Raw genomic sequence first — 24,064 nt, forward strand, 5'->3', positions numbered from 1 at the left:
TTAAGAAAAAATATAGTTATTTTATTATATTACAAGATAAAGTATTGTAGCATAAATGAATACATGTCTAAAAACAAAGTTTCCAAAATGTTGCTAAAAAGTAATAGGTGTGATAGGTAAGCTTTACAACATTTGAGTAAAGCGGCATAATATATGTTCAAATATATGGATGACGGAAATCACAAAGGCGATACGGTTTTAGATGTAAATGTTTTGGGGGGAAATCCTAAATGGCATGTCCCTCTTCCATTTTTCTTCAGGCTGGGAAAAAAAGGAAATATCACACTTATTACTTCTCAAGATGAAACAATTATCCATCCATCCATCCATCCATCCATCCATCCATCCATCCATCCATCCATCCATCCATCCATCCATCCATCCATCCATCCATCCATCCATCCATCCATCCATCCATCCATCCATCCATCCATCCATCCATCCATCCATCCATCCAGGAGTGGGGTGGCATTACAAAGTGGGGGGGGAGTACTGAGTGGGTAGAATGGCATGGAGGAGATCAAGAATGCGAGGGTCACTCAGTCAGGGCTCAAGTATTCCTTGGTGCAAAATGAAGCAAACCTCCAATAAGTCCTATAAGGTCTCGTACGTACAAGATATTTTTTTCTTATCTGTTTTTTCTTAAGGGCGTTTACAGTAACACTTTTGTCCCATCGTATGTGGTGTTCTCTGATAACCTAAACATAAAAATATGACATTGGTTCTATGGTTTTGTTTACTTCTGCGTCATTGATTGTCAATGGGAGCACTTCTTTGGTTGTAACGCTGACCTCAGACTCATCGTCAGTTGCAGTTCCAATCATTCCACAGGCCTATATAACTATATATAAACTATATATCAAATAACCATAACAAATGACAAGTTTATCGAACCGTCCGTGTCACTCCAAATCATTAAATCCATCGAAATCTTCGTCCTCTGTGTAAACGACACGTGGCGGTGATGTCAGACTCATTGTCAGTTGCGGTTCCTATTATTCCACAGGCCTATATAACTATACACAAGCAATCTGTCAGTTAACTATAACGTAACTAACAAGTTTATCAAACCATCCGAAGTCGGTGGATGGATTCAGACTCATCAATTGCAGTTCCAATTATTCCGCAGGCCTAGAGCACCCTCATGCGGTTTAGTCTGAAAATAACATGTGAAGTGATAATACTACCAGTAAGTAAGTAATGTGTTAATGATCAAGTAATAATGTGTTAATAATTTCACACATAAGTCGCTCCTGAGTATAAGTCGCACCCCTGGCCAAACTTTGAAAAAAACTGCGACTTATAGTTCGGAAAATACGGTATTTTATTTTCGGTACTCCAGAGGAGTCAAAACAGACATTTATGCTCTGATTCTTATTGTAATTTTAACATTTTGTGTCCAAAAAAAAGTTGGTTGATATACCTCTGTATCTTTTGCAGGACTTGATATGCTGATGGAAGTGAGCAACGGGTTTGAGTCGGGGCTTTCCCAGCAATATCCACCACCTTTACTCCCGAAACCAGCCAAAGACAATGTGAGGCTTCAAAAACTAAAGAAAAAGAGAGCCAAGAGAAAGGGCAGTCTCTCCCAGACACCTGTCCCATTTCGTTCCTGTTTGTCACCTGTAAATGAAGCCAGTACAGATCTTGAGCACAGTGACCTGTCCAGTCCACCCAGAACACCGGATTCAGTCGGCACTGCGGAATCCTTGTGGTCTGCTCTTCCACTAGACTCCTTTGATCAATCTGCATCTACATTTCCTCTTCTTGAAAGCAGCTCCTACAAGAAATGGGATGGCAATCTGCCACATACCTACAAAAGACAGATTAAGACTTCTGGAGAGCAGGTGGCACCACTATATGAATGCTCCGCATTTTTATTTGATGAAGTGATGCCACCTTTAAATTCGTCCACCGCACCAAGAATGCAGTGGATTCCATCATCCTCACCTCAAGATGCTTTCAATTCAGTGTCACTGGATTCTCTTAGGTCAGACACGACAGACCATCCTATCACTGTGTCAGAGTCCAATCCTAAAATATCAACTCATAACCTGACACCATCCTCAGCCATCCTAAACTATGGTTCCGACCCAACACCTTCTCAAGTTGCAGACCTGCCTCCTGTTGCTCCTGTGCTGGTATCAGTTTCAAACACACAAAAAGATCATTTTAATCCCAACCATATGGAAGGAAAAGAGCATCATCTACTCCATACATCAACTTCTTGGACCCCGAGACCTATCAGTAATGATAACTTGGTAAGGCATTTATCCCAAGAGACAAGGTGTGATGGTCCTAAAAATTCAATTTATACATCAAAAGCAAGATTTAATGAGATCTCTAAGTCTCCTTCCAATCAAGACCCGACAGCGATACATCAAAGCACCAAAGAAGAGTCATTAGCAGTAACACATATGGACAAAAAAGCTCCAGATGAAATAAAACCTCAGAAACCAGCTGTGCCCACAATTGCATGTGGAAAACCCAAGACTGTGTTGTGCACACAGTCAAGATTATCCAGTCACTCTGGTGAGATACCTAAAAATGATCCTCTGTTGTCTATAACAAGTACAGATTTAAAGTCTTGTCAAAATGAATTTGCTCCCTCAATTTCCGTTGAGTCTCTTCGCGGCAAAATGTGTGCCGCAAAAATAGAAGTACAGCAGAATATGATTGACAATTACACAAAAAGGCAAAATACCGATCACAAAGGGAGCGCTGTCCGAGATACTTGTAGGAGTACCCTGAATTTAAGCTGTACCGCTGACTCTTGCATTTCTGGAGAAAATTTCACACCACATGCTACTATGCCTGACTCTGCTCTTAGACAATCTGTCCCAAACTTGAAAAACGACCACATTTTACAAAGAGATGCTGCATTTTTTCCAAATGTCCCATCATTTTTCTGCACAGCACCACAGACCGAGACAGCAATGATCTACCCACAAGATTCCAAAAGCTTTAGCCAACCGTCATCCTCCTATCGTCCTCCAATTGTTGAGGCACGCAAGTCCTTGTCATCACTCCTGGAGAATCGGATATCATTAACAACCTCTAAAACCAAAGCACAATCAACATATTATGGACTTACTCCTCTTCAGTATGCTGCTCATGATGGGATTCGAACTCTAACATCGTATCAAAGCCTTCTATCCCACAGAATTCAGCTGACCTCTTTCACCAAAACACATTCAGAGAATGACTGTGTCTCAAAACCTGATTCACCTAAACAACTCAATGGACATCAAAAGCGACCATCATTGGAGAGTGAATCTGTAAATTCTGTGTATCCACCTTCAACGCCAAAGGATTCCAAACGCCGAACAGAGCGGACTGTCAGAGGTAACAAAGACATATTTGAGAAAAGCCATGAGATCAAAAGTCTACATGTGGAAATACCTTCATTTGGAACATCTAGTTTGGAAAAAATAAGACCTGAGCTTCCTCTTGGCTTGGTACAGAAACACATTTGTCAGTCCACAGTTGATGTATCTGCACGAAAGGCCTCATACTCTGAGGTTCCAATGCCAACCCTCAAAGCAGGTGAGGTGCACACACAGACTGTGACAATGTTTCCTACAATGGCAGCTACAAATATGTCCCCATGCCTAAACAAGAACAGTAATTTCGTTGATGGCAAGCTGTTGGAGCAAGATTCAACGACAGGAACACAATGTACAAACACACAACTAGACAATCCTTTTGACCAAACCGGTGTCACAAATTCAAAGGGAAAACTTGGCAAAAGTAGAAATGGTGTTGGCTCAATATCAATCAATAAAATAAATAATTTATCACATAGCAAACCATGTATCAATACGGATCACAAAGCTTTGCACAGCCAAAGAGAGCAGCTTAAACAAAACATAAAAGGAAGTACTGAGTTTAACCCACACACTGTTAACATTCATGACATTTCACCCTCTGCCATGACCAATACTAATCAAATCCCCCAAAACACAAAGAGAAGCTGCCAATTTGAAACTGAAATTAAAAAGCCAACTTTCACTGCTATAGAATCAATGCTTCAAGATGAGCCTAGAAGACCTTCTGCATGTTCTGAACACAATCACACACAGAACAAGACAGTGGGTCACAAAATGTGTTACCTAGGAGACGCTTTTGCTTTGAATACATGCACTAGCCCTGTAAATACGTTGCCAACCAATAACCCCGCGCGTGATATCAAGCTCCCGGACATACCAATGATTACAACCAAATCCCCTAACATATTCCCTTTGGAGAGCGACCACCAACCAAATATAGAAACCGGAATGCTTCACAAAACAAGCGACACTGGCGTTCCATCTTCCAGACTGCAAAGTAACGTTAGCCATGAAGAAAATTGCAACATTACCGCTACCAAGCTGGCAACAGACACACCAGGAGCATCACTAAAAAATCAAAATGAATGTGCTAGAAATCGTGTATACCAGAGCAAAGCCAATATGAAAGCCCAAATACGAAATTCTGATGCATCTTCTATGCTAACCAATGGCATTGCTTTTATGACTGCAGAATTAGCAGGAGACTCTCTGCCTACCATACCTTTAATGGCTAAATCTACTGATACCAAAAACACCTCAAATCTTTCAAATGGAGAAACACAGCCGAATGTGATTGTCGGTCATGGTAAGCAATCCAAGACGCAATTTGTAGGATTAGATGCTTTCGACAGGACAATCACCAATATGGTTCCCCCTCTGAAATCAGGAGATCTTAACAACCTAAAAGACAGATGTGTTTTGGAAACTACTAAATCGAACAAATCCAATATTGGTGGAAAGCTTCCCGTCACTGAGTTGACTTTAACATACCCAGTGGTAAGTGGTAAACCATTACATCTTACACCCCACGTCATAGGTAATCTGCCCTCAAGCTCTTTGATGAGGCGTGTAACTCTAAAAAGTCCTCAGCTAAGAAATCCAGAGTCAGCTATAATTGCTGAAAATATTGACAAAAGACCCCTTTTCACACCGCTTGAGGAGACTATAATTCAAAATCCTAGGAAAAATCTTTTAAATTCAAATGGCTGTGTTGCTGCAAACATACGAAGGAACAATATAGAACAGAATCAAAAGGCCAAGTCTGATGAAAAAGAGCAAAGTTGCGTGAAATTATCAGGCATTCCAACTGGAGTGGAAAACACGAGTCACAAGGAAGCTAATTTTGAAAATAACATTCATGAAGAAAAAATTCAAAACATTTCACATAATGCTGTAAATGCAAAATCTTTGGTTGTCCCAAGAGCCCCCTCATTACAAGAACCAAGATTGTGCAATACACCAACACGGGAATTTCATTTGATTTTACGCCAGTCCCGTCATACTCCTGTCAACAACACCCCCTCCGCAGTACCTGTGCAAAATAAGAGCATTTCTAGCACCACTTATGTCCCTGTTAAGCCAAATTCCCATTCAAAAAGCAATCAAACAAAGTTAAACATAGAAACCAAAAGCAGCCCTCCTCGCCATCACTTGTCTGGCAATCCAACCACACATTCATCTAAGCAAGTTGAAATATGCCCTTCTTCTGGCACTGCAGAACAAAACCCTTCTGTTGTAAACTCACACAATCAAGGCCAATCAAAAGGTTCTGCCACTAAGGACCAGCATTTGACAGAGGAGCCAGTTGAGACCCCTACAGAGCCAGCAACAGATTCTGTCATAAAATCATCCATATTTAACGCTGCTGTGATTGATTCTCCCACTCCTGCCTCTCTGCCTCAGGCTTCAGTGTCAGTCTCAACTCCATCCCCAAACAAAGGAACGTCACCGCTATCTCAGCAAATCACTGGACTCAAAGACAGGGATATTTTGAAGATGAAGGATACATCAGATGTGGCAGAGAAAAGAGCAGTCGAACCCTCCATGAAGTCAGTGACATCAATTGCATCTTCAACTGCTGAGAAAAACACTGTTGGACCAGGAACATCTCCCTTACCTACAGAGTCAAAGGCAACCCAGAAGCCAAAAGGCTTTAAAGCTAAACTCAGTGGATGGACACGTCTCAAGAAACACATGGTGGTTGAACCAGAGGAACCAGCTTTTCCAAAGCCACTGGACAAATCTCAGGATGAGTCCAGTGACAAGAAAAACACAAACAGCGATAGTAAGGAAAGGTTGTCAGCAGAACAATGTGAAAATCAAGACTTGGTCAAGAACAAAGAGGTCTCTCTAAGTCCAAGGGCGCTGAGTATGTGGGATGCTCTCCTCTTTCAGATGTTCTCGACCAAAGACCGAATCATGCAGCAGATCAACTCCACCAAAAAAGATTTGGAAAAGAAAAAGGTCTCTAATGACAAGCAAGAGGAAGTTCCATCCTTTGTCAATCGCTTACCACTCTTGCTGTACAGTCCTCGATTTGATGCTAGGAAATTAAAAGAGGCAGCCGAGAAGCCATTGACAAAAGTAGCGTCGGTGTTTGAAAGAGGACTAATGAAGCGAAAAACTCAGGAGGATGATCGCAAGGACTTCAATAGAATAGCCAGAGGATTTGAACCCAATTAAGCAGAAATGTGACTTGGACAAATGTGCCTGAGGTTGATTAATTAGTCTATTGCTTCACTGAAGATGAGGAGGGTTTTTTTAACCTTCTGGGAGAACAATGAACTAAGTATTCTCAAATGTGTTCGGTTGAGCCAAATTAAGAAACCAAATTAACTTTGAAAGAATTGTTTTAATATAATATTTATTGAACATTTCTTCTTCGTTCTCATCACTCATGCATTTACCCAAAGATGTGTTTTTATGGTCTTAATAGTGTAAATAGTTGTGAATTGTGAAAACGCATCATGTGCTCGAGGCACCTTTGCACTTTTCATTTACAAATTTGAAAAAAAAAAAAGCTAACCAAAACAACAGTGAATTTTAAAAATGAATCCAGGTTCGATTAGTTGTACTGTAGCAAGTTGCATCTATGTATTTATCGGGGTTAGCTTCTCAGTTCTAAACCACTGTAATAAATTTGGATTTACATTCCTAAATCAACTAAGATGACGCATTTTTAGATGAATATTGGACAGAACGACCCTGGGAGTTATGCATGGAGGGAAATAAGTACTATGTCTGTCAGTAACTGGCCAGTCAACAAGCCAGCAAAGTGGAGATATCTGATATGTTAAGAGATAAAACTTGTGCGTTGGAATGGGAGTGTGAATCAAACATTTTTTTGGGGGGTGGCACTTCACACATTAATAATAATCATAATCTGAGGTTGAACTTTGGAAGTTAATAATGATGATGTTATGCTGGTTGTGTCTTCTGTGTGCAAACTTATGATGAAAAGAAAGTGAAATTGAAGAAAATGCATTATACAGCATATCGGTGTCATATTTCACACCTCTCATACCATTTCTGCTGTGAGAGTAATTATGCATAGACTGCTTGTGGTTTTGACTCTGATTGCCCCCCCTAAACCCCCCCCCCCCCGTACTGTCTTAAAATGAAAAGAATCTTATAGGATTTAATTTGCGATGTTAAGGTTCCTTTATTCCAATAAACCACAGGTGTCAAACTCAAGGCCCGGTGGCCAGATACGGCCCGCCACATCATTTTCTGTGGCCTGCGAAGAATTACTAGAATTGCAAATTGTCTTCACTTTTAATAATATCTTTTTTTTTAAATATTTGACCAGTTTTTACTCGTCTGATTTGAAAACGAGTTATTTGTCAATTTGTTTTGTAGCTTTTACTGTATATAATATGAGGTGCTCATACATTTATTTGGGTTGACAGCCATAATGGCCCTCCGAAAGAAGCTATGACTACAATGCGGCCTGCGAAAAAAATGAGTTTGACACCCCTGCAATAAGCTATCAACGACCTCGTTTATTCCACTGATGTTTACTGTAAATGTTCAAAGTCTGCATACATTTGAAGGGTTTTATTTTCACTGCTTGCATTTCCCTAAAACACTACATACAGTATGTAGTTTGTCATTACAGCTGCCAGGTTGTCATGGCTGCAAATAAGTTGCATCTGAAAACAAACCAAGTAAATGTGATTCTGTTCTTTTTTTACCCTGCCCCTTCTGAGAAAAAATAGGGCTTGGTTCAAATGTTTTGTTTGCTGAACACAAACACTTAAGTTAGTCCACCATTATCCTAACAGACAAATCATATAAAATTGTTATCGATCCTCCCGTACATGAACAAAATGCAATCTTATGAAACTGGCTGACAAAAAGATCAATTAAACTTCTCATGACAACAGCTTTTTTCATCTGCTTGAAATACATTCCAATGCCTCTAATTGTTACATAACCTTCCAATCGGATAAATGTTGCATACAATAACAAACCTAAAAGAGCCCTTTGGTGTGTAACTTAGTTTGTCAATCACAGCAGGTTTGCGGTTCGACCCTAGCCAGTCACATGTCGTTGTGTCCTTGAGCAAAACACTTAGTTTAGCACATATTATTATATCAATAACTGTGCAACGAGGCGAAGCCTATGGCTTGTAAAGAGCTCCACTCCTTCTAACCCCCCAATTCCAACCCTTAATGCTGAGTGCCAAGCAGGGAGGCAATGGGTCCCATTTTTACAGTCTTTGGTATGACCCGGCCGGGGTTTGAACCCACAACCTTCCAGTCTCAGGGCGGACACTCTAACCACTAGGCCACACTGAGCTGGTTTCACACACCTTGCCTCCAGGTTGCCATTGTAAGTGAGAAAATGTTCTCAATTGACTTACCTGGTAAAACATTGTCCTAAAAAATGCAAGCTAAAAATGTCCATTTTAGACAACAGATTTCCCAATCTTAACATCTTACATTTTTGCAGCTGTACTTTCTGAATTCCCAATGAACTGAGTATATTTCAGGTTCCATTACTTGGACATTCTTAGAATGTACCTTTGAGAATACCTTTGGGGTGGTAAACCTTACAGCTCACAAAAAAACATTAGAATTGAAAATTCAATCCCATGTTGGACCTCAATTAATTTATACATTGTACCTTGAGTAAGAATACAAAAACTCCAAAGCACATCTTATAATAATAATAATAATAATAATAATAATAATAATAATAATAATAATAATAATAATAATAATAATAATAATAATAATAATAATAATAATAATAATAATAATAAGTCAGAACATATCAGAACATACTTGTGACTTTTTCTTTGACAATTTCTTTAGGGTAGTGTCTGATCATCAAACCTACCTGTCCAGTTTGCATCGTCACTGCCAGCATCCTCATCAGTAGGCTTCTCATATTTGCCATGAGCCATCACAACAAATTTAGACTTTTTACCAGTTGAGGATTCCTGAGTTCATTTTCAAGTTCATTTAAAAAAAAGAAAAGAACAACACTGATTACATTTTCATTTTTGTTGCAATTTCAGTTACTTTACGCATCATTATTAATGGTAATGTCACTTCTATACAATGGTAATTTTATAACATCTACGCTGCTCGGTGGTGCAGACAAAGTGGAGCTAATCCACGCCTTTTCCTCATACCCCCGTGTGTCACAATGTTTATTGTCATGGTGTCCGTTCACACGTCTGTGCACTCGGCCCTCCCTACCTGTGTTTTAAATAGTACATCCTTCTATCCAATCAATTATCTGTACCACTTGTCCCCACGGGGGCCGCGGGCATCCTGGAACGCAATCCCAACCATCTAGGGGCAGTAGGCGGGGGACACCCTGAACCGGTTGCCAGCCAATCGCAGGGCACACAGAGACAAATAACCATTTGCACTCACACCTATGGACAATGTGGAGTGCCATGAATGTTTTTGGGAAGTGGGAGGCAACCGGAGTGCCCGGAGAAAATCCATGCCGGCACAGGGAGAACATGCAAACTCCACACAGGCAGGGCCGGAGGTGGAATCGAACTCGCATCCTCCGAACTGTGAGGCGAACGTGCTCACCAGTGGCGCCCTATTTAAATACATATGCGACATTTTTGTACCCAAAGGACATCTGCTGAAATCCATGCATAGCCTACCTACGTCAGTGACGCCGTAAAAAATATTTAGTATAATAATCAAGATTCTTATTTTGATATTGACATGACCTTCATTTGTACATCATAGTTTCTTTTCATTGTTTTTAGGAAGTTGGGGAGTACAACAATACATCAACACAAAAAACACCTACCTTGCTATTCCTCACAGAAGAAGTGGGAGAAACAATTTCGCTGAAGTTTTCCCACACATTTTTCTTGTTTAAAACATCACCGGGTTTTATTTCCTGAAAAAGATCTGATATTAAATACTTCCTGGACTTAAATCTACCTGGTGGATTACCTGAGAGTAATGTTACATTTTGAACAGATTGCTGCTACACGTGTGTTAAATTAGAAATTGCTTGAAAGTTTATAATTATGCAACATCAATGCTAATTTCACATTATTTTTCAGAACCATGCAAACTGACTTCTTATATGATTCGTTTAGATATTTTGCTGTTTGAATATTCAGTGTTAAATTCTGTGTTTTTATTGAGTTTAAATGTAGTTAAAGCATATGGAACAGGTAAAACTATATTTTATTATATGGTCTCTACATATGTTGAAACTGAGACGTATCCCTGCAATAAAAAAAAACTGGTTCACTGTATAAGCCAAAGTGATAGCTATTGACTTGTGCTAATAATGAGCAGTTATATAGTACGAATTGCATTCGTAGCCAAATGTTAACATTTTGGTTGTTGAAATAATAAAGAGATCTTTGCGACTTACAAAGAACAGTACTTGGGGTAAGTATACACCCATATACAACAAGAAAACACGCTTGATTATAGCCGGACTTATAGTTTTTCTGACTTACACTAATTATGACTTACCTACTGTGTGAATGTATGGTAGTGATCTTAGCTACCGCCAGTTCCGAGGCGCAAATTTGATTAACTTGCCTGCTCCGTCACACTATAGTATGACAAAACTCAGATTTTAACTGACCTTTGGTGGTGTGTTTGAGAGAGTGTTTTGGTTCCATGCCACTCCAGCCTCAAAAAGATTCTTTTTTTGTGCAATGGGACTTATCACATCCACAAGGACTGGACTAGCTGGTTTGCATTCCTTTGTGGAAACCTGTGTAAAAGTAATTTGGTGTATAAAAAAATACCGTTTTTTTCCGTGTATAGTGCGCAAAATTTAACTAATTTATTGTCCTAAAATCTGGGGTGCGCATTATACATGGGTACAAAAAAAATATATATATATATATATTTTTTTTTTATTTTATTTTATTTTTTTTAAGTCCCAATGATCGTCACACACGCAGGGAGGCAATGGGTCCCATTTTTATAGTCTTTGGTATGGTCTTAACTAGGCTGGATGTAATTTTTTTTGTTGGCGTTGATTTCTCCGACTGCCCGTAAACGCACCACCGCGCTTCGTGCGCGCACGGGACAGCAAACGAGCAGGTGATCGAGCAAGCGTCTGATACGAGAGCATTGCGGTCGCATGGAGCGCGTTTGAAGTGAACAGCAGAGAAGAAAGGCAAAGTGTTGTGAAATAAAATGCACAGAACGGATGCGCAAGACACGTCAGCTATATAAAGAGCGAGAGTTGTTTTCTTCCTATTAGTTTCAATTCACAGTTTAATTAGCAGTTTCAATCAGCAAATAACAAAATGCGTATTACAGGTAATATTTTATTTCACAACACTTTGCCTTGTTCCTTTGGTCTCTGCTGTTCATCCTTAAACACAAAGGCGCTCTTTAAGCAATGCGACAGTGAGCGCCCGGCGCGCTGCGGTTGCGCGACCGCACCAAATTAAGCTCCCTGCGCAGTGCGCACTGAGGTCCACTTAAATTTTAGAAAGTACATCAGGACTTTAAAAATATCTTCTAAATTTCAGCGACGGCTCTGTCACAATAATCGACCAGCCCGGTGCAGTTGGGCGGTCGGCGGCGCGCTACGGTTGAGCGTTCTCTCGCACGCTCTCTCTCTCGCTCTCTCTCGCTCTCGCACACACGCAAACCGGATATCATACGGAGGCCGCCATTACAGATGCGCAGAACGGATGAGCAAGACACGTCAGCTATATAAAGAGCGAGAGTTCAGTTCTCTACCTAAATCCGTATTACAGGTAATATTTTATTTCACAACACTTTGCCTTGTTCCTTTCTTCTCTGCTGTTCACTTCAAACACGCTCCATGCGCACGGAGCGCGGTGGTGCGTTTATGGGCAGTCGGAGAAATCAACGCCAACAAAAAAATTACATCCAGCCTAGTTAAGACCATACCAAAGACTATAAAAATGGGACCCATTGCCTCCCTGCGTGTGTGACGATCATTGGGACTTAAAAAAAAAAAAAAAAAAAAAAATTAAATTGTTTTTTTTTTTTAAATTCATAAAAATTGGGTGCGTATTATACATGGGTACAAGCTTTTTTCCAGCATCAGCATGCCATTTTTAGGGGTGCGTACTATACATGGGGGCGCACTATACACGGAAAAAAACGGTACTGTAAAAAAGTGGTATTTTACACAGCCAAAGATTCTGCAGTCATAAATTATTTGAAAACAAAGTACTACTGGTATACATCTGAACTTGGTTTCATTGTATTTCCGCTCTTGGTATGTTTTACCTCAAGAGCATGTGTATACTGCTGGAGTTTCTTGTCAATCTTGGAAACACAAAGAGGTTGTGGAATCTTCTTTTTGATGTTGGAACTTGAACAGAAAGAGGAAACACCATTGTCACATGATGACAATACACCGTACACTGTATATGCGTAAATAGAAACACAAGCAGAGGAATGAATTTAAAAAAATCACTGTCAAGAGGGTTGCAAAGGGAGAGCTTTTTTTCGCCCCCCTTGCTAGTATTAGTAATGTTTCTGCTAGTTTAACAATAATACTTCAATTCATGCGGGAGTGTGGAAGATTTTTAGAAAATAACCTGTGAATAAAAATACAGTGACAAGTAATCAGGTTGTTTTAAGCTAGGCTTGTGAGATGTTTCTGGTGGCTCTGGAAGCCCCATTTTAGACCCCCGGGATGTGTTGTGAGACAACAAAAAGGTGCCGGATGTGAGGATTTGGCAGGTCCAAATCACACCAATCACAGTTGGAGCAATAACAAACCTAGTTTGTGATATTTAACAGGTCTGCAGCTACTATAAAATGTGTAAAATGTGTTTTAGGATTCCTTGCTTGTTAAATCCAGAAAATAGAAAGGCAAATTTACACGCAGTACATTGCTTAACCAGAAGATGGCGCCATGTAGACAGTTTTTCGACCCAAATTCAAAACATGCACAAAAATCTAAAAATAATGACCAGGTCATGTAGACAGCATTAGTAGACACTCATTTATGCAGTTTGGAAGAAAACAAAAGTTGATTTGTGGTAAAGAAACACGTTAACGAGACCAAGTACAATGAAATACAGAAGGGGCGGGGGGGGGGGGGGTTCACCATATACATTTAATTTCCCTGTTAGAGTAAACTAAATTATTTAAAATTCTGTGTTGATTCGGATATTCCAACTGATTGCCAGAAATGCAAATTTTCCGACCTCCCAGGTAACTGTAGCGATTTTCATGCCGTATGAATTACACTTAACCCACCTTTTTCGCAGAGATTCGGTTCGCTCGGTGATCTGAAAAAAAGCGTTATTAGGGTTGGTCAGTGTTTTGTGAAAATGAGGCAAACAAAACAAGAAGAGAAGCACCGAGTAATAAAAAAGACTCTAAGCTAGCCAGCTAATGAAGACATTTGATCTCAACTTACCACACATTTACCATCTGCTGGTATTCTGCTCTTCGCCTCATCCTATACAGAGAAACAGTGTCCTAAGATGCATGTCAAATTTCCGCTCAGTTTCCCTATTTATCTTTGCTATGGCAACAAATCACATAGGACTTACGTGCATACCCTCTTTGGCACAGCTTTATATTATTGCACCTTTTGATTGCTTCATGACATTTATTCAATAAATACCGGGTAGCAGTATGTCAGCATAACACTTCTTGATTTAAAGTGCATCTAAGGCAGGGGTGTCAAACTCATTTTTTTCGCGGGCCGCATTGTAGTCATAGCTTCTTTCGGAGGGCCGTTATGACTGTCAACCCAAATAAATGTATGAGCACCTCATATTATAGACAGTAAAAGCTACAAAACAAACTGACAAATACCTTGTTTTCAGATCAGACGAGTAAAAAATTTCAATTATGGTCTAACCACCATCTGGTTTCACTAAAGAACATGTTCACATATGCTTTAGGTAGCAATCGTGCTGAAATGCAAATTACTGTAAATGTCTCTTTAGATTTTGTACAGCAATTGACACATAAATTGTAAAAGGAAGAAAAGTCAAATATTGTAAAACTGCAATGCAAAACAATGTGCAGTGTTCTTTTTCTGTCAGACAAACTCTATTTGAAACAAAACAGAATTCCATGACAGCTGTGTTATACATATGTTGTGTTATGCTTAATGTGAATTAGGAGAGAGAGTTTCCAATTCCAATTATGGACTATGACTAAGGCATTCTTTTTCACTTAAACACATCCATCTGAACAAACTGCTTAGCAGGATGTTTGAGCAATTAAAGATGCTGTCATGTTCCTGGAGGGCAACTTCACTAACCACAAACAGTTTGCTTATCGGACATGCTTGTGTTGGGTTCTTTGAAAGCGTTACCATCAGGTCATACACACCGAGCCACCATCTTCTTCACGCAACGATATGAGGAAGTAAAAGGGACTTACTGGGTAAAACTGAATGAGGAGTTTCTGTTGGAAGAAGCAGCATAAAAGAGAATGTTTGTCACAATTAACATGAACAGCGACACTTTATTACACAAACCTGTCAAAAAGTAATTAACCAAAATTAGCAAAATAAATAAAACTAAAATTGAAAAAATAACACATTGAAATAAAAGAATGAGAATGCTTTAACTGACACTACACCTTATGTTGACAAAACTATCTAAAATTATAATTATAGCGACAATATTCTTTGTTTTCATCTTTGTCACTTATGTTATACACGAACTTTCGGGGTTCATTTAAAATCGATTTATTTTAGAATGAGAGTTCAAAGCATGACAGCATGTTAATTAATGGGAGCCTTACCATAGATTCATCATTTGCATCCTAACCCAGAGATGAGTGACTACTGAGGTAAAGAAGATTTGGAGGAAGCTTATCACCTCACACTATATTTTATTTCTAGTTTTCATTTGCTGTTGCAGTGACCAATAAATTGCCACTCACAACCACCAAGGATCCTCAACCTTTATTTTTCTTTGAACATCTCTCGGTATCTGCATTCCATACTCTTTTACTTTTCTCCGTACCTTGAATGTTGGGCTCATGGCTCCATAGCAGTTTAATGTCTCATCTTCTTCATTGCTGTAAACGGAAAGGCCGGACGGCCTGCTTTTATCGTCATCACTTCTGTGTTCTTCTTCCCTTGACCTCTACAACAAACACAACATATAAATTTGATCAATTATTATTCAAAAGATTACGACTTGTAGATTTAATCGTTTGACATGTTTTTACTCCGTTGTGTTCATGCTTGCCTTGTGCTATTTTCTGTCTGGTTGATTTACACCTCCAGTTTAGAGCACAAAAATGTACTAGTGTCTAAAGTCACTATTCCCTCTACCACACACCTTTGCGCGTACCTTTTAAAAAATATATTTTACAGCGCCATTCCAAGTCTAATGAAAACCTGTCATTCGTTGAAGCTATTGCCAAGACAAATTCCTCATTCTTCTCAATTACTGCTCTTGATTTAAAGCCAATTAAGTGAACCAGGCAAAAGCCATGTGTAGCTGGATAACAAGAATAAGCTCATGTTCCTCAATTTATGAGAGGTAAAGTTTTCCACATTTACAAATTGACCATTTAGCGAACTGGCAGGCTTTGGTATATTGTGTCATGCCTGCAGTAATGTATGACGTGAATGTCTTCTAAAATCCGATACATTTGAGAATAACAAGTTACAGTTGTCCACTTTGTAGCCAAGTGATATTTTAAAACTGACCTTTTCTGTCAGATTTTGGTTTCTATCAAACTCTGCAAGCCTTTCCTTCATCCCTTCATGTGTGAAGTTGTGATCCTCTTCTTGATCAACTTCGTATGTTGGTTTGTTAGCGCTAGCGCCAGCTCTCCACTCGTTCGGCAAAATCTGACGCACCTCTTCTTTGTCTTGCTTCACCTTGTCACTGTTCAGGATAATAAAAATGATGTAAAAAAAATAGGCTTTACTTTAGTTGTATGGACATTTCACATTGCTGTCTCGGACTTGAGCTACTCGAATCATGCAAGACCATTTATACTTAAAGGTTAATAAAGATTTGAGGTTATTCAAGATTTTTTCACAATTATTTTTATTATTTTATTGTTTGTTTTTGGTATTATATGGTTCTGATTAATGCCAGGTAGGATCCGTTAATTGAAAATGCTTGATTGTAGATCACAAGTGACAAACTCAAGGCCCGGGGGCCAGATACGGCCTGCCACATCATTTTATGTAGCCCGTGAATAAAAATTGTGCATCAAATTCGTGTCATTACTAGAATTGCAAATTGTCTTCACTTTTAATAATATATTTTTTCTTTAATATTTGACCAGTTTTTACTCGTCTGATTTGAAAACGAGTTATTTGTCCGTTTGTTTTGTAGCTTTTACTGTATATAATATGAGGTACTCATACATTTATTTGGGTTGACAGTCATAATGGCCCTCCGAAAGAAGCTATGACTAAAATGCGGCCTGTGAAAAAAATGAGTTTGACACCCCTGTGTATCCCCTGCCAACTATTGGATTTCCTTGAGCATGCAAGTGGTTACAAAGACAACTATACATTGTTTAACCAAGTTGGTGTGAAGTTGGTGTAATTTAATTTCATCAAACCTATGCCAAAAAAGTCTTAATTTGTCATAAAGCCAAAAAGGAAAACCCTGTGTTCTGAATACAAGCTAAATTAATGCACCAGCAGAAGAAGAGGAATACCTTGAGCCAAATTCTAAAAGCACTTTTACACAATATAACTGAACACATTGTAACCTCATCCTTCCAGTCGTTAAGTCGGGCATTGTGTCTGTCGGAGGGTCGCTGGCCTGCTGTTGTCTTGGATCATTTGTCAGAAACACGTCTCTTTTCTAAAATGAAAGAAAATTCAGTTGGATTTGATTTCAGTCAAAAATGTACTCAAGGAAAAAAAAGCATTATGTCAAACATTTTCCTGACAGATTTGTGACAGAAAAGTAACCACTAAAGTGAAAGAAGAAAATTGACATACGCTCAGTGGAGGGCTTCTGGTGGACTGCAGCCCATGAGCTCTCTGTTTTGGCTGCCATTCCTCCTGCTCTTCATCATTCTGCTGTTTCTCTTTATTAATGCCTGCTTCCCACTGAAATGATGAAGGTTCTTGCGCCTTGACCCTGAAGTCCCGAAGAACATTACGCTTCTCCAACCTGTGGCTCCAGTCACTGAAACCCTCATCCTCCTCCTGAACAAAGCAGCAACTAGGCTTCACTTCTTCATCCGACCTGTGGAATAGCAGTGTCAAAGAAATTCACTGTAATTGAACTTAAGTTTTTTTTTTTTCTAATTAAGCAACACATCCTGTAATCAAGCACAAGTTAAAGTTCCGTTAAAATTATGATGACGGACTGACATGACAGTTTTGGTTCGGCTAGATAATGACGCCGGCGAATAACTGACTGGCAAAGGTTTCTGACACGTCCACCTCATTTCCTTTGTTCTGAGGTAGAGTAGAAAGCCAATTTTGCAGCAGACATCTTGGCTCAATAAGTGGCCAGATATTTATGCGTCTCTTTCTGAGAATGATTAGGTCATTATTTTGCCGGGGTGCAACATTCTTCTGAGTCTTAACTGTGAGAACCAAATCCAACCTCCCCTGCATAGCATTACCAACATTATGATATCTACCCAAAGAACATTGACTAACAATAAAAAATCAACTGCACATGGCATATCGGTTCACACACATATTGCCCAAGATTAAACGATTCTATCATATTTAAAAAGTCACTGACTATTATTGTCCCAATAAATTAGAATGGTAAAATCGCAAACAATCAAATTCAGTACTTATTTGAGCGATACAGTAAAATTCAAGCGTAGCAAGCCTTACACTTCAGAAAATGGTTTATTTTCCTGCTGAGGCATTGACAGAGACGTCACTTGGTCTCTCTGCCTCTCCCTAGTTCTCCTCCTGCGCTCTCGCTCCACCTCCTCAGCATCCTCAAGGCTCCGCTGGAACGTCACCCTGAAGCCAACAAGATACAATTGCACAATGAACAACTGATAGAAATTATTTCTTGAAGTCTTGAGTTGATTTGCCCAACACAAAACAAAATTTCTAGTCTTTGCAAGTTTTCCAACATCTAGTGCCTAATTTGGTCACACACATACGCATGCACACACACACACACACACACACACACACACACACACACACACACACACACACACACACACACACACACACTTGGGCTGTAGTTTCTGTGTCCTGTGTTGTTCTCAAATCATTTTACAATGATGTAATAGTAAATGTACAAATGTGTGACAGATCAGAACTGTCAGTTTCAATGGGAAGAACTTTATAACGATATTTTTTATGACACATCTGTTGTGGTGTTTGAACCATCTGCAGTGGTCTCAACTTAGTGGTTAACGGTAAATTAAAGATCCTGTGAATTTCTGTGATCTTAAACGATAATAGTAACGGACCAGACCTGGCTGCCAGGCAAAGTCCACACATGAAGTACTGGCAGAGTTTCAGACAGAGAATCTGTGAAACAAAATTTAGTATACACCTCATCAACTTTCCCTCCGGAGATGAAATCCTCAGAAAACAACGGGTTTGTTTAGAAATCAAATGGCAGATGTTTTGTACATCTGTTTACGAGATAATGAGTGATGTCAAAAGATCAAACGGAAAAATGGCAACAAGATTCAGCAGGAACTCATTATTGCAAAATGGAAGCTATGAGACCATGGAGAAAACCGAACAAAACATTGGAAGCATTCAGTTCAGCATATGACTCATTCATCGGTGTCAAGGCGCTTCCCTTTTTTTCGCAGTTGCTCTCAATCTACCCAGTCTGAAGGACATTGCCAGCTCTCGCTACCTCAGCAGAGCTGGCCACATCATCAAGAACTTTTCTCACCCCAGTAACTAGGTCAGTCAAAGCTTGGAAAAGCACACTGTGAGATACAGTAGCTTCTTTCCCAGCGCTATCACTGCAATTACTCAGAATCATAAGCAAAATAACTTTTCCAAGAACCATCTCAATCATCAACAACACTGCTCAACAACCAATTTTAATCAGAGATGGTTTATGACTCCCAAAATATGTTTTGGGGGCTGATTTAAAAATGTATTTACGTTTCTTTTAGGCCATTGGTGTTTTGAGATATTTTTAGCATTTACTTTTAAGTTTGGGCCAATAAAGCTTGCTCGATTCAGATTTTATTTATGAAATTTCAGAATCATCCCCCTGTTGCTGAACCTAACCCTTAATTTAATTCATTTTATAGTTTACTTAGTAAATCAGCTCCCACTGGTGCGATCCCTGGTGAGCTGAGTGAGTCAAACATGCTGTGGTCATTATTATGGTGGGAGGTGACCTAGATATGATCGAATTCAAAAGTGCTGCAAGTGGCAACTGTATTTCTAACAAGCATGAGGTTAGTGCAAGTTCATTCAATGTCTGTGAATGTTGTGTCGGAGTAAAGACAGCATGGAGAACGGCTCATTGATATTATTATTGTTTAGTCATTGAAAGTGGAATTTTGGCAACGATTAGGGTTTACATTAGGGACTACTCAAGCAAAGAACGGTTGATATTAACATCTGACAAAGGATGTATTAAAAAAAGTAGTTGTGAATTGATTGGTCATTAATAAATGAGTGGTTACTCCTCTGACAACATGAATTGAATTCTCATCTGGTTGTGTGAATGAGAGTGTGAATGCAGCTGACTAAATCAACAGAGACCGCAGCATCCATTTATCCATCCACCAATTTTCCACTCTTGTTATCCTGTTTGGAGTAGTAGGAAGTTGAACCTTATCCCTACTGACATCAGGAAAAAGACAGACTATATACACCCTGGACTGGACACCAATCAATCAAAAGAAACTATAGAAATACCGTAATTTTCGGACTATAAGTCGCTCCGGAGTATAAGTCGCACCAGCCATAAAATGCCCCAAAATGTGAAAAAAAACATATAAGTCGCTCCGGAGTATAAGTCGCATTTTGGGGGGCATCTTATTCAACAAAATCCAACACCAAGAACAGACATGAACGAGCAACAACAGGCTAAACAATACGGTATGCTAACGTGACAAACACAAACAAGGAGCTGAGAACGGGCCTGACGTAACATTCGGTTATTTAAAAAAACATTACATAAATAAAACGTTTATAAAACAATCTGTGTCACTCCAATTCATTAAATCCATCGATCGTCCTTTGTCAACAATGCCGTGTTCCGCGCCGCAGTTCAAATTATTCCACAGGCCCATACAACGATATATAAACTATATTTTAAATAACTATCACATAAACAACAATATTATCAAACCATTTGTGTCACTCCAAATCATTAAATCCATCGATCAAAATTCTCGTCTTTTATCGATCGTCCTTTGTCAACAATGCCGTGTGCCGCGCCGCAATTCAAATTATTCCACAGGCCCATACAACGATAAATAAACTATATTTTAAATAACTATCACATAAACAACAATATTATCAAACCATTTGTGTCACTCCAAATCAATAAATCCATCGATCAAATTTCTTGTCCTTTATGTCATCCTGGTGACAGAGGACATGTCCAGAGGATATGGCGCTTTAAAGTGTTAATTACTTTATTAGAATTTTTCTCTCTATTTTTCATGTTTTGAATATGTTCAAAATAAAGGTATCAAAGCATGTGAAGTGATCAACTATACTACAAATAACATGTGCAGTGGTCAACTATACTTGTAAGTAAGTGATGTGTTAATGATCAAGTAAAAATTTGCGAAAAAAAAACAAATATAAGTCGCTCCTGAGTATAAGTCGCCCCCCCACCTAAACTATGGGGAAAAAAACGCGATTTATAGTCCGAAAATTACGGTAGAGAACCATTCATGTTCATATTCCCGGTGTTCCTGACAAATCCCCACACTGGCTGTACAATAAAATAATAATAAAAAAAGCGGAATGTAAACTACCGTATTTTTCTGACATAGACGTTCCCACTTTAAATAAACTATATATCAAATAACTATAACATAAATAACAAGTTTATCGAACCATCTGTGTCGCTACAAATCATAAAATCTCCTGACTCCGGAAGTCAGTGAATGGAACTCATTGTCAGTGAGGCTCCAATTATTCCACAGCCATAGTGCGCCCTCATGCGGTTTAAAGTGAAAATAACGTGAAGTGATCAACTATACTAGTAAGTCAGTAATGTGTTAATGATCAAGTAAAAATTTGTGAATAATTACATATCAGTCGTTCCAGAGTATAAATCCCCTCCACCCAAACTATGAAAAAAACTGCGACTTATAGTCCGAAAAATACGATACTTGTAGTCTAAGTGAAGCGGCTAAACTTGAATGCAGACATTTTAAAATAGAAGTCAGGAAAACTGTTTTAGTAGAAGGCAGATAGCTTTCATCTAAATCACTCCAGATGGTAACAACATTGTGTTTCTTGCTTGAAGAACGAGTAGGTCATTTCTGACTTGAGCCTGTGTGAGCCCATTTTTATTGAATTCCTCGACCTAAAAGAGGCCCTAAGAAATATTTTGTTAACATCAGTTAAAATTAAGCAAAATGTCAACATACATTGTGCAGTAGATAGAATTTTGTGCTAGTGTTTGTATCATGATTTTGCGGGGGTGAGCGTTGAGTGCAGCTGAGCAGAAGGGAGTTCATGGGGCCTGCCAGATGATGTCATTGCCATTAGGGAAGTTGCAACTATAAAAGACGCCATTGAGCCTAGAACAGAGTGAAGTCACACACATTTTCCACCAATAACAGAGGATAAAAAAAAAAAACTCAGCGATAATGAAAAACACACAGCCTGATTTTATAATAGAGTGCCCATCAAACACAAATGAGCAAGAAGTCTATATTTGAAAACAAACTTTAAGATAACAAAGCATTTACTTATGCAAGTGCCTTACCTTGTGAATTTTGAATTAGCTCCCCCTTTGCTCTTTATATTTTCAAAAATAGTTATATTCTTGACTAAATTTTGTCCTGGTATTGGAATTCAGAGTTTATGCTTAGTTTTCATGATGTGCAGTTATTCACAAGCTGAGAATAATGTAAAGCGCCCATCTTAGTGTCTTGTCTGCTCATTGAGTGCAGGAAGAGCTACAATAAATGTCATCATCATTTTGAAATCTACTCAAATTAAGTTATAAGTAAACAGATTGAGGTAATGGCTGCAGATTCTCAATTTTTTTGTAGAAAAAGAATATGCTCTGTATCATCACCACATTAAATGACATTTGTATCCATCTAATCACTGTACACCTATCTTATGCACGTTATTTTTAAAGTTTAAAGCAAAGGCGATTAAAATAAATGATTACTAGATCCATCCTATACTTTAAAATACTGTTTTAGCAATGTCATTCTAACAGCACAAAATATATTTATATTTTTCTCACTGGATGAGGTTTTGCAGCAGCTCTCTGCTGGAGTTTCTTCGTCTGATGGGCTCTGACATGGTGGATTGGCCTGCTTCTGTTCTTTGTCCTGATTTTTTTGACGCCTCCATCTGGTCTCCTGGTTCAGGCTCAGGAATACTATTCCAACAGTTTACCCCTTCGTCCTCCAACTCTGTATCTGTAGCCCATCATGGTCAGGTCTTTATGTTCAGCAACAGCTCACCCCTCCCTCTGTGAGAATTTCATCAAAGTGTTGAGTGAGTCCAACCTCCCTAAGCAACAGGGGTCATGTGACTCTCCCAAGAGGATATGCAAGATGAGTTTGTTGCAAAAAAAAAAAACTGTGATCAATGATCGCAATGTTTGTATTGCAAGTACATTTGGAAATTGTTGGGGGGAGAGAGAGAGAAAGAAAGAAAGAAAGAAAGAAAGAAAGAAAGAAAGAAAGAAAGAAAGAAAGAAAGAAAGAAAGAAAGAAAGAAAGAAAGAAAGAAAGAAAGAAAGAAAGAAAGAAAGAAAGAAAGAAAGAAAGAAAGAAAGAAAGAAAGAAAGAAAGAAAGAAAGAAAGAAAGAAAGAGAACTTAATTCCATTCAGATCAGTTGTGTTTGTTTAAGGGCAATTATCTGCACCAAGTGAAATGGTACTGCAACAGCTTTTCTCACTCAACTCCATTGTTTTATATATACCGTATTTATATATATATATATATATATATATATATATATATATATATATATATATATATATATATATTTATATATATATATATATATATATATATATATATATATATATATATATGTATGAACATATACCGTAATTTTCGGACTATAAGTCGCGTTTTTTTTCATAGTTTGGGTGGGGGGGCAACTTATACCCAGGAGCGACTTATATATGTTTTTTTTCACAGATTTTTACTTGATCATTAACACATCGCTTACAAGTATAGTTGACCACTTCACATGTTATTTTTAGTATAGTTGATCACTTCACATGCTTTGATATCTTTATCTTGAACATATTCAAAACATGAAAAATAGAGAGAAAAAATCAAATAAAGTAATTAACACTTTAAAGCGCCATATCCTCTGGACATGTCCTCTGTCACCAGAATGACATAAAGGAAGAGAAATTTAATCGATGGATTTAATGATTTGGAGTGACACAAATGGTTTGATAATATTGTTGTTTATGTGATAGTTATTTAAAATATAGTTTATATATCGTTGTATGGGCCTGTGGAATAATTTGAATTTTTTTTTCTTGGTATGGCGCCGTGAGTGGCTGCCTCCCAGCAGTGTTCTCTCTTTTCCTCTTTATTTCCTTCTTTTCTCCTTTTTCTTTGTCTTTTTGTCCATTCGGCGATGCCGGTGCCTTCTACCGCACCTCGGTATCTCTTCGGATCGCATATTTTATTTATTTATTTTTTCT

General features: G+C 38.6%; 2 protein-coding genes across 8 annotated transcripts; one reads left to right on the top strand and one right to left on the bottom strand.

The window, feature by feature from the left end:
- On the bottom strand, window positions 1–22,872 carry LOC133152490 (lymphocyte-specific protein 1-like). Of its 6 annotated transcripts, none has more exons than XR_009714138.1 (16): window positions 22,633–22,872; window positions 18,081–18,215; window positions 17,223–17,472; window positions 16,988–17,082; window positions 15,963–16,143; window positions 15,268–15,390; window positions 14,678–14,701; window positions 13,698–13,739; window positions 13,535–13,566; window positions 12,554–12,638; window positions 10,917–11,048; window positions 10,116–10,208; window positions 9,174–9,276; window positions 1,624–1,813; window positions 1,424–1,506; window positions 1–261 (listed from the first exon to the last, which is right to left on the bottom strand). XR_009714138.1 is itself a non-coding variant. In XM_061276117.1 (14 exons), exons 1-14 carry the CDS (start codon window positions 22,740–22,742, stop codon window positions 257–259), a joined length of 1,410 nt encoding a protein of 469 aa, XP_061132101.1. In that variant the 5' UTR covers window positions 22,743–22,870; the 3' UTR covers window positions 1–256. The 6 variants fall into 6 exon arrangements, 1 of the variants encoding a protein (XP_061132101.1); XR_009714137.1 differs by having other exon boundaries at window positions 1,424–1,550; XR_009714136.1 differs by having other exon boundaries at window positions 1,424–1,813.
- Window positions 3,207–8,214, top strand: LOC133152491 (proline-rich protein 33-like). 2 transcript variants are annotated; one of them, XM_061276119.1, is made up of 2 exons: window positions 3,207–3,345; window positions 5,733–8,214. In XM_061276119.1, exon 2 carries the CDS (start codon window positions 5,826–5,828, stop codon window positions 6,510–6,512), a length of 687 nt encoding a protein of 228 aa, XP_061132103.1. In that variant the 5' UTR covers window positions 3,207–3,345; window positions 5,733–5,825; the 3' UTR covers window positions 6,513–8,214. The 2 variants fall into 2 exon arrangements, with proteins under 2 accessions (XP_061132103.1, XP_061132102.1); XM_061276118.1 differs by lacking the exon at window positions 3,207–3,345 and adding an exon at window positions 3,353–3,546.
- Window positions 22,873–24,064: the final 1,192 nt, after the last annotated feature.

The sequence above is a fragment of the Syngnathus typhle genome, linkage group LG4, assembly GCF_033458585.1.
Source record: "Syngnathus typhle isolate RoL2023-S1 ecotype Sweden linkage group LG4, RoL_Styp_1.0, whole genome shotgun sequence".
NCBI classification, from domain to species: Eukaryota; Metazoa; Chordata; class Actinopteri; order Syngnathiformes; family Syngnathidae; genus Syngnathus; species Syngnathus typhle.